We start from the raw sequence: 11,774 nt of genomic DNA, 5'->3' as shown, positions 1-11,774 counted from the left end.
TTTTTTTTTTTCGTTTTTTTTCATTCGATCTTTATATATATATCATTTTTCATCGCTATACATATTGTTTTTTACTTTACTATATACAATATTTATGCAAATTAACGAGATCTTTCTCGTGAGATTATTCTTTTTTTTTTAACGAAAGTTTAAAGTATGTGTCCGTTTCCGTTTACCGCCATATCTACCTTCTTCTCGACCGTAAACATTGCATCTAAATATAAATGCGTCCTTGGTTCTTACACGTAAATGTATTTCGCGAATCTGGCGATACATCGTATATACGATTCTCGTCATTTCCTCGCTTTTTATATTTCGATATTTTCCTTATTTTTTTCTATTTATTTAATTTTTTTTTTTTTATTTTAAAGTGATTTGTTTGTTGAAAAAAAAACAAAGAGATTTTTTTCGAAACTATTTCCTTTTCGAAAAAAAGATCAATGATGTCGAAATCAAATTTATATATAATAATTTTACATCACACGTCGATAAATACGTGTAATAAATTTCGTTATAATATCGTTCAATTATATATATTCGTTATTCGTTAATATTCCTTGCCTTTGAGAATTTGTATATTTTGTATCGTGAAATGGACACGATTAAAAAGATAAAAAAGAACGTAAGAACGTTTTAGAATTTGAGGAAAAGAGAACGAACGAATATAGAGTAACTCGATTATTTTTTCGCCGAAGATGATTATATAACTTGTGACAGTTGTGCGACAAATATACAAAATGGACGAGATCTTGATCGTTTCGAGAGATAGGGAACAGCTAGAATGTTTAATACGTTACATTTTCGATGTGTTATCCGGAAGAAAAGATCGCGACTCGGAGGACAAGAATCGAATCTCGATCCAAATTGCACAATCTCTCTATTTTGGTTTTCTTATGGCTATAATTTGGCCTTGCTCCAAAATTGAGAATACCTTTTAGGCGACTCGTTACTACCACTCCTCCTTGATAAACTGTCAAATCGCCATGCGATTTGTTGTGCGTTTATCTCTTGCACAAAACATTTCATTAGAATTTGAACAACAACGTATTTATCCACATCTCGAATATCGCGATGTAAACGATACAAACGAACAGTTTTCTCTCTAAAAAAAAATTTAATATCACGAACGCGAATACGAATACTTCACATGTTCTTATTTTACATGCTCATTTTCATCTTGAGTCATAAATTTGAATTTTAATGAATTACAAGTTAGATTTTTTTTTTAAATTCATAAATTTGAATTTCACATATTTTATATAGCAAAGTACAATATTTTTGTATATCAGTCTTTAGTTTATAATATATGTATATATATAAATAATAAATGTTGAGCAAAATGAATCAGGTTTTTTGAAATTTCAAATCTTTTCTATCGTTGATAGAATATAATTAAAATATATCGTATATACCAATCTGAAAAAGAAAAATAAAGTTTTTTTTTGCATAAAATCAATTTATTTTCAATGGTTTTCAGTCCACCAACGTTTAAGACTGCAACACCCACCTCGCGTACACAACTGAAACTTCAGCTGATGCGAGAACAGCTGCAAGAGCAGGAAAGGCGAGAAGCTGAATTTCGTCAGAATTTGCAGCAACAGAGACCAACGGCTGCTCCTCCCAGGCCAGTACCTTCTACCTCACTCTCGACCATCGGCGTAGACGTACCACCACAAGTCTTACAAGTATGTTTATTTTATCTCGCATCCTTTTTTTTTACTGCCGTTTCTCATTATCCCAAACTTGACTCCATCTTTTTCATCGTCACTTACTTTATCACTTTTATCCTATCGTTTCTTTCATATAAATATTTTTCATATACATACAAATATACACGAACGATACATCCACTTATTTATACGTATTTATCTCTTCTTTTTAGATCTCTACTTTCTTATCAAATAATATACGAGAACGATGAGAATAATAATGTAATAGTCGGCCATAAACGGTTCATAAATTTTTAAAAATCCAAATTGAAAAGTATGAAACGGTGTGGTAGCGGTGTTTCTCTTTTTTGCGCAAAAATACCGATCTAAAGACCACGTTATAAATAAGGTAAAGAAAGAGAGAATGGACGGATGAAATTAGCTATATAATATTTTTGTTCGCTACAGGTACGGACATTATTGGAAAATCCGACGCGTTACCATGTCGTTCAAAAGCAGAAGAATCAAGTGCGGCAATACCTTCACGAATCGTTTCGCGGTAACGGAACGATCAGCGCCGGGGATGGAAACGTTCTCGGCAGAAATTCGGTGGAAGGTGTGCCGACATCCGCACCGATGATAGTACAGAGCGCACCACCGGGTCCAACGGTACATCATCCAAAGCCGCAGCATCCTCATCTGGCTTCGTATCCACACGGTCCAACGGTATTGCCGCTTGGTAATCAGGTTGCGGCTAGTCCAGATCCTACGACTGGTGCTATGTCACCAGGTCTTTCCAGTGTCGCGACCAGCAATTCCGAGGTAATTTGTCTGCTAATCTTCAATTTGAATTTCCTCCTACATATGTTTCACGTACACTGGCTAGCACGTATTCCACTCGAACAATCGAAAACGGGGAAAAAGGAAAAACCTCGGAGTTCCGTATATAGGAAACAGGATGAAAATATATGGAAAATATAAAAAGAAAGTACGAAGAATTCGTTCGAGTAGTCATCGATAATCTGTACGGTATGCGCGTATGTCATTAGGATAGAAAAAGAAAAATAGATGCTCATAGCACAATTTGAAGAGTTAAGGTTGAATGCGAAATAGAAGTGATCATATTCGTAAGTATACTTGACATCCTGAAGGTTGAATCGATCGTACGCTCGCTTTCTTTTTCTTTGTTATTCGTCTGGCATCGAAAGTCGGCCAGAAACATACATACGTATGCGCTTACCTATAATGTTTTTTTTCGTAGTTTTTTCGACGTTATACCATGTTGTATCTCTATAAGAAGAATAGATTTTTTTTTTATAGACAGATAATTCTTGTAATCCTTCTTCTACGCGATGTATAAATTTTTCTATCGTGCAAAAATTTCTCGTATCTCGTTGAAAAGAATTCGTTGGTATTCATAATAATAATAATTTACAATAACGATAATCCTGCGATTTATTTCGATTTATCTTCATATTTTAAAAATATGACTGTCCTCGTTTTTGACGATTAAAATATCGTTTATGACGTATAGGTATATTATATTTCCGCATCGATTTTCAAACAAGAAAGAAAAATATAAAATTTCGTACACTTTTCATCAGCTTGATCGGTTAAAATTTTTTTACATTGCTATTTTTTTAGCTACGCTCGGCTATCTGTTGCATGCAATATTCCACGAGCACACCAAACAACTGGGTTAACGGAGAAACCAAATCCGTTACCACGATTCAATACCTAAGACGCGTCGTACAACCGAGACGACGAGTGTAGAATAAATAATAGAATTGAGAGACGATGAGAGAAATTTGACGCAACGCAAATTCGTTCGTCAACAAAATACAACGAAATAATTCGAGTAAAGAATATGTATATATCGCGAAACGAATGGTGAAGAAGAATGGAAGAGATGCATCGAATCGACTAAAAAATATTTTTAAGATGGATTAAGAAAGAAAGACGGAAGAATTGTAAGAGAGAGAGAGAGAGAGAGAGAATGAATAAAAGAAGGAAAGAACGATAGAAGAAATGGGACAAGGGGATCCGGGATACAACGACTCGAATCGAGCGACAGAGACGAAAATGCGTACACTACAATATGATTATGTAGTGGATACAATAGTTGTGGAGTGGAATAGTAGGGGATATCGGATAGAAACGGTAAGTTAACGATAGCCGATAGCGCAACAGGCGTGGGGCATGGTAGAGCGTCGGTGGCGCGTGGCGGGCATTCGAGCAGTAGCGAGCAGTAGCGAGCAGTACCGAAGCGAGCCGATCGACGGTGGAGGTTCGGGAGGTTCGCGCGCGAGAGCAAACCTTCGTGGAGCGTCGTTGGTGGTTCGATGTTCGTTTCGCGGCACGATTTCCCGTCTTCTCTTTGCTCTCGTTCGCTTCTATCGCCTCGGACGCAACGTAATTTCACGTTTCGTTTTCGCAACCAGTCAACTAGGGGGTGAGAGAGAACCACGCCGGATCTTATCCAATGCGGAATATTTTCATCCATCGGATTTGTCGAGAGGCAACACCCGATAACGACATTTGACGACAAGAGGAAAAACTGCGATCCGACGAATCCGCCGAAAGATCTCGCTGTGATCTTAACACCGTCACCGACCGCGACGATATTTATTTATTTCAACCGTTTCGAACGGACGATCAGCGCGCACAACTCGTGTTGTTCGTGTTGACACGGTAAAAAAGCGTATTTGCGGTCAGTTCGATTTTTTTTTTTTTAGAAGCGACAAGAAAAAGTAATGCGTACTATTGCGATGAGTACTATTTTTAAATTTATCGCTTCGCACAAATTGGAGGCGATAAGCCGACCGTTTTTCGGACAATGGATTCTTTTTAACGCGTGACACATTTTCCTTCCCAATATTCGATTATCTTCATTATTTATTCGCCACACTCTTCTTCCTGTCTTCCCTATTATCCCTATTTCTTACTTTCTTCCTCCTCGTTTCTCCTCGTTTCGGGCGTGAGACACGATATTGGGTAACCGCAACCTTGAGGTGCGCTTAATCGCAAGTAACCGAGTCGCGACGAAGTGGCGATACGAGGAGAAAACGCAAGGTTGTTGCAAGAAACGTGGAACGGCGCGGCGCGACGCCACGCGGTGCTCAAAAATGCACGCGTTCCTCGATCGATCGTTCTCCGCCTTTTCCTCCACATTCCTATTCGTATTCGCTCTCACGTTCGTTTCAACGTTGTTCCTCACCTACCAACGATCCCATACCTTTGACCATTAAGAATTGATCAAAAGTAAGCTTAACCATTCGTCCTCGCTCTTATCCTGTTCGATCCACTCGTACTCGTCTTCTCTCCTCTCTCGTTCGTATCCTCCTTTACGCCTGTTCCGATTATTTTTTACGTACCTTGATCGCATCGAGGAGGAGGAAGAAGAAGAAGAAGAAAAAGAAGAAGACGAAACGAAGTTAACGAGATATTCCGTGAATGAGAATTTTTGAAAAAAGAAGGAGAACGGGAAAAGAGAAGGAAAAGAAAAAAAAGAAGATTAATCGCATCGCTTACGATGATAATTACGAAACGGGCAGCGAGAACTAAAGCTATTGCGATGACGTCGAAGATGGCGACAGTGGCTGTGACAATGAAAACGGTGACAAGGATGATGGTGATGACGATGACATGAACGATCGCGATAACGACGATACTAGATGTCTATTGTTTAAATTTTAAGACGAGATAATTTCCATCGAGAGAACAGTTCCAACGATTGTCGAAATAATTCCAACGATTGCACGATCGTATCGTAAATATGCTTTTTTGAAAGAAGAAGTTGAGGATTAATAATAACATTTTTTTTCCATTCGTTGCCATTCTTCTTCACGTTTGCACGTATTCGAATCGAAAATACTCGCATACCACGAACTCGCGCTCCTAACCACGTGCATGCATGCAGCAGACGTGCCCACCCGCGCACATGTCTCTCTCAGTCTGAGTACACACGGTTCTTCTTACTTTTTCATCATCGGATTTTCTTTCAAGCGACGACAACATGCCAGTATTCAATATAATTACCCGCAGGTGTAAGGTGAGTTTTATTCCATTCGTTTAAATATCATCTCCGATAGTGATCCAACATGTATCCGTTTATCGATTCTCTCTCTCTCTCTCTATCTATATCTATCAATCTATCTATCTATCTATCTCTGTCTCTCTTCTGCATTTCATATATATTTTTCGCGTACATTTTTTTCCACGCGGTTTTTCGTTCCCGTTAATTGCATCGCATTATTGCATTATCGCGCTATTCGATTATTAGCGTTACATTTCACAACACGTAACACGTATATATCTCGAACCGAACAGTTCAACGAATGTAACGAATTGAGTGGGAACAAAAAATACATATATAATCGTTTCGACAAAAATTCGAGACAATATTCGAGAGAAAATCCGCGTTTCGATTTACGAATTGATCGCGTACGATATCGATGTACAACGGGCTTGAACAAAGGATATTTATCGTTTCCCTTATCGTTTTAACAAAAATGAGAGAATCGAAGCGCGTTTTCTAGTTTGATAAAAAAATCGCGTCGAGAGGCGAGACGAAGAATCGACCTTACCTTTCCTTTATTCTCTCGCGTACTACAACTCGTGTTACATATGTCGTGATATTTCGTAGATTTCGGTGGCATTTCGTTCGCGTTATCGCGAAACGTGAATCCACGATTTTTCACCATACGAAACTTTCTTTCTTTCTTTCTTTCTTTCTTTGTTTTTTATCGTTCATCGTGTATCCACGAGGAAAACACGCAAGATAAACGACAACACTTCCGATTGCTCGAAGAAACGTATAAATCTTTCTCGATCAAAGACTAAAAATGGTTTTCAAGATAAGGGGCAGCGATTACACTCGTGTCTAGATAACACCTTATCTAGATAAAAAACACCTAAATACCACGAATTCGTTCTCGGTCGATGTTAATATTTGTGAAAGATGTCTCACCTTGCATAATATCAACAAAGACAGCGAAACAAACAGCAAGTCGGAGAGAGAGAGAGAGAGAGAGAGATACGCAATGAACATACGTATAAAAATCGAAGCAAATCTACCGTGAAATCTACCGTTCGTCCATTTCGGTTTCGTTTAATCGTTCTCAACTAATTTCAAGGACTAATTTCCGTTTTTACATTCTTACGAACGTATGATGCACAATATCGAGCAATTTTTTTTTTTTTTACATAACCTCGCGAAATTATTCATCTTCTCGTTTCGAAGAAATCTACGAAAACCTATAAAATTGAAATCGATTGCAGATACATGTATATTTTATCGCGCTACTGCAAAGCGTAGAGATACAACATGGTATATGACGAAACGACACATAAAACTCGATACAACTTCCGTTATGATAATTGCTTCGTCAACATAAATTATCGCGATTCCAATTAAATGTATTCCTTTTCATTTCATTTTCTCGATTATCCGACGATGTATTATCGTCGATAATTTGCTTTTAACGCGATTTCGTTGAAAGATGATCGATCGAATCTTTTTGTTCCTCTCCCCCCCTCCCTTTTTCTCTTTTCTTTTTATCTCCGTCTATTCGACCGCTTTCTCCGTTACAAACCGAATCTTTCCGTTTCACTTCGTACCTTGGTTGCTTTGTGACGTGCCACGCTCCAACGATACGCTCTTCCACGGACAGACGTTATTCGTTATTATTGTTACGTAATGTTTACGTAACTCACACGTACGCAACTCGAATAGGCATAAGCGCCGTTCGTTGAGCGCTGATGCTCGCGATCTCACCACAATCCGTTCGTTTTACATCGTTTCCCATTCTCGTCATTTTTTTTCTTTTTCTTTTTCTTTTTCTTTTCCCCCCCCCCCCCCTTTCTTTCTTTCAATCCCTATATCGAATCTTTCAACGAAACTTTCTCTCCTCTTTTTTTCTTCTAATCTTTTCTTTTTTCTACGTTTTAAAAATAATTCCTCTATTATCCCCTGAATATCATCGTTTTTTATCATCGTTTAATTCGTAATACTTTTCTTCAAAAATCAACGAAATCGATAAAAATTCGATAAGAAGAAAGCAGCGTTATTTGTTTATGTTAAGTCGACGCAGAGTATAGAATATATATATACATCGAATATATCGAATAAAAGAGAAATGAATATTAATATTGAAAAGAATCGAAGCGATTACGATTATGATCGATGAGATAATTTTATTATCTCGCTTCATTTCTTTCGTTTATTCGCGTATATACGAGCAATATTGTTTCGTCGATATCCTCGATAGGATATCGATTTATCGTTAAAAAACGTGGATGGACCATGCGATCGCTTTAGTCACGTCTGATTTTCTTTTTTTGTCCGATTACAGGCGGAGGATCTTTTGGACGACATATTGTCGTTCGAGGCAAACTCTCTAGGTGATAATTTAAAGGACAGCCAATCAGGAAGTCTGACCAATATTCCCGAGTTGCAAATCAAACCGGAACCTTTGTTACTTACGGAGGCGGAGATACACGCGCTTGCCAAAGATCGACAAAAGAAAGATAATCATAATATGAGTAAGTAAGATCGACTGTTGCGTCAATATCGTCGCTGCGCTACCCTGTTACTGTCAATTAGTAGCAGCATGCGAAAAACCATGTAATAATTTATTCATCTCTATTTATTTCGTCGCTATTCGGGTAGAACAGAACCGTCATCGAAACCAGCTCCTCCCAATCGATGTTATATTTTTTATACCTCTTCATTTATTCAATAACGATAAAAATATTCGAAGATATGTATTATTATTATTATTATTATTATTTTCAGTCGAGAGACGACGACGGTTCAACATAAACGACAGAATCAAAGAGCTCGGCACTCTTTTGCCTAAAACTAACGATCCGTAAGTATCCGTTTACGTGCTTTCGTTTCCTACCTCTTCTTCGTCTCGTTGCAACGCATTCAACGATAATGCGACGATAACGCGACGATATCGAGTATCTTCCGAATACAATTATTTTCTTTCTCGTATCTTTTCCTCCTCTCTTTTTATTCCATTACAATGTACGCGTTGCGTTTTATTGCGTTATGTTTTTTCTTTTTTTTTTTTTTTTTTTTTTTTTTTTTTTTTTTTTTTTAAACAAATATAAACACACGTTTGCAAAACGAGGAAAACGATGAATGAACGATTTTCTCTCCTCTTTTCTCGATATAATTGCACGAATCGTATCGCGCGAAAGAAAGACGCCGAGTATCTACGACTCGATAGTAGACCAGTGTTACGGTGTCGCGACTCGATAACAAAACGAGTCTAATTACACGGCAAACACGGCCCATACGACCCCGTTTTTCTTTTCGTCCACCGGCGTATCTTACGACTCGAGTAAAGATTGTATATCGTATTTGCTTTCGTATTCTCTTACGAAATTCACACGAATCGAGGTAAGTTTATTCGAAGACGAGGGATCGATAATTTTTCGAATCGAAAATTAAAAATCGAAACGTATCGGTTTCGTAATATCGTCGATACATATATAGATACATCCCGTTTTCAATTTATTAGCACCCTATGATTTGGCGATTCTCTCCTCTTAGGCGCTCCTTAGGATTTTGTATTTTGTTCGATGTATTTTGAAACGTTCTGCGCATGCGCGTATCGTAGCCTAAGGCGCGCGAAGGGGAAGAAAACTTCCCCTTAAAAAAGGGGAACGAATGTTTACGCATGCGCGTATAAACGGCAACACCGGATTCATCGTTTGGTTGCTTTGTTTCAGGTATTACGAAATCGTTCGAGACGTTAGGCCGAATAAAGGCACGATACTCAAGTCTTCGGTCGAATACATAAAATTGTTGAAAAACGAGTTGACAAGAATGAAACAGAACGAAGTCAGGCACAAGCAATTGGAACATCAGAATCGCCGACTCCTTTTACGAGTTCAAGAGTTGGAATTGCAAGCAAAAGCGCATGGCCTTCCGGTTTCTGATTTCAATTGGGCCTCCACTTCCGGTAGCATGTTGAACGCCTTTGCTCGAAACAAACTCGAGCATCGCAAGGTAATCCAACCTTAATTCCTTATTTTTTCTCTCTCTCTCTCTTTCTCTCGTCCCCGAGAGAGAGAGAGAGAGAGAGAGACACTGCTCCTCGGTTCAAGCTATATACGTACGTGCTTCCGTTTTTACATAACGGCGAAACGTACGTATTCTCGTGTACTAACCACATTACACGATTCCTATGAATTTTTCGTCAAGGTTATCCCGATCAACGCCGATATACCTACACCGATGTATAGTTTCACGATCCTTGATCCGAATAAACGCTCGCTTCGTTCCCGAGACTGGTTTCGTAATTCGCATCTGTTCCGATCACCAGACTACTACTATGTAACTACTACGATATCGTTCCTTTATTCGTCGTTCTGTCCTCTCTCCTCCTCTCTTTCCAACCTTACAACGCATAAATAGACAATTTTATACTCGATATCGCCGACAACTCTTCTTCTCCCTTACTCCCACTATTTCCAACCACTTATTGTTCCCGTTTATTTTCCCAATCGTATTTATCGTCATTTATCGTTTTTCTTTTTTTCTTTCTTCTTCCTTCCACCTCTTCCACCTTCTACCGCGACGAGGAAAGATCGTTCCGCATAGATAACGAGAAAATTTGAATCGTATTTCCGTATTATTACGATCTCCTTTTCAATATCGCGAATAGATATCGTATTCCTCGATCTATCCCATCTAGAATAGATTTTTTTTAGTTTTCCACACGTGTCTCGAAAAGTAGATAGATTATAGTCGACGATCGTGTGTAACGATGTAACACGATATCTATATCTGTATATATTTATATTCGTATTCGAACAGATTCCAGAATTGGTTACCGAAGAAGCAACGAGTTTGAGCATGTCTCAACTGGAAGATCTGATGGAGGACGACGGGAATGGGCCGATTCATAGCGGCGATCCTATGCTCTCCTCGCCTCATCTGCCGCCGTTGAGTCCGACGCAAACTGGTTGTCAACATGGGCTGCCGGACGAGGACACTCTCGGTAGTTTGGCACCGACCACGCCCAATTCTTCCTCCGACATGGATATCGTCGCGTAATACGATTCAAACGGAATCAAATCGAATGGAATTCGAATCGTATTCCAATATTATTTATCGGAACGAGCTAGCAACGAGAGTGATGCGAATGATACGTAGCGACGATGCGGTCGAAAGAGAGAGGCAAATAAGTTGGTTGCGTCGCGTTGCGATCATCACACAAGCGTTATGTTCTTCTTTTATCGTTATCTTTCTTCAACGGCTGGCCGTTACCCCCTCATACTTGCATACGTATTACGAACTATACGTTTTACACGAATACTAGAACGATACTGGTGCATACAATATTTGTACGATAGGGTCGTTCTTCTCTCGAAACCTCACCGACTCGCCGCGCGTCTTTTAACTTTTATCGTTAGTTCGCGATTACACCGTTCCCGTTACCATGGGAACGTCGAATAAAGTGCGCGCGCAACGCATTTGTTGTGGGAATAAAACTCGCGCAGGTCGCGAGTCGTCCAACGAACGAACAAACAAAAAAATCTTAAAATATTTTTGAAATTGCATATCGCGTTCACTCGTCCGAAATTACGATATTTTGGATGTTTCGATCTCGCGAGATTCTTTTCATTCGCTCATCTTGCTTCGTATCATCGATCGAGCGTATTTCAACCATTTATTTAAAATTCTTTTCACGTCTTTGTTTCGTTACTTTTTTTTCTTCTCTCTCTCTCTCTCTCTCTTTCTTTCTCTCTTTCCATCTCTTCTCGCGAAGATACAAAGATGCGAACATCGTTTCAAACGTCGGTTCATCTCGATAAATGATAATAATAATTCGAACCGAATAATAATTTGATCCTATGACGTTTGATTCGAGCGGATAATTTCAATGATATTTTTATACAAAAACTTCCGATGTGAAAAGACATACATATACATATATCTATTCATAATGGTGAATATGTGCCAATTAAAATTTACTATATCTAGATCTAAGAAAAATGATCGAATAATTTTAAGCAACAATCGATTCGAAACGAAATTTTGAAAACAAATGGTGCAGACGATATATAGAAAGTAGGGATTTTGCGAAAAATGGTCAAATGTACATA

At 38.5% G+C, this 11,774-nt stretch overlaps 1 protein-coding gene and 1 long non-coding RNA gene across 2 annotated transcripts in view; one reads left to right on the top strand and one right to left on the bottom strand.

Moving 5' to 3' along the window:
* The window catches only part of LOC116186747, a 17,684-nt gene extending 10,567 nt beyond the window's left edge, over positions 1-7,117 (bottom strand). The window contains exons 1-2 of the long non-coding RNA XR_004151751.1: positions 6,360-7,117; positions 6,236-6,240 (exon numbers count right to left, since the gene is read on the bottom strand). This is a non-coding gene — a long non-coding RNA (uncharacterized LOC116186747). The remainder of the gene's footprint in view (positions 1-6,235; positions 6,241-6,359) is intronic.
* The window catches only part of LOC102674905 (microphthalmia-associated transcription factor), a 12,353-nt gene extending 1,313 nt beyond the window's left edge, over positions 1-11,040 (top strand). Inside the window, 6 exon segments of the mRNA XM_031514933.1 lie at positions 1,478-1,685; positions 2,118-2,471; positions 8,003-8,192; positions 8,446-8,521; positions 9,393-9,672; positions 10,483-11,040. Coding sequence (XP_031370793.1) covers positions 1,478-1,685; positions 2,118-2,471; positions 8,003-8,192; positions 8,446-8,521; positions 9,393-9,672; positions 10,483-10,722 — 1,348 coding nt within the window. The 3' untranslated portion in view covers positions 10,723-11,040.
* The last annotated feature ends 734 nt before the right edge of the window (positions 11,041-11,774 follow it).

The sequence above is a fragment of the Apis dorsata genome, unplaced genomic scaffold (genome assembly GCF_000469605.1).
Source record: "Apis dorsata unplaced genomic scaffold, Apis dorsata 1.3 scaffold_51, whole genome shotgun sequence".
NCBI lineage: Eukaryota > Metazoa > Arthropoda > Insecta > Hymenoptera > Apidae > Apis > Apis dorsata.
This window is presented reverse-complemented; position numbering and strand designations above follow the sequence as displayed.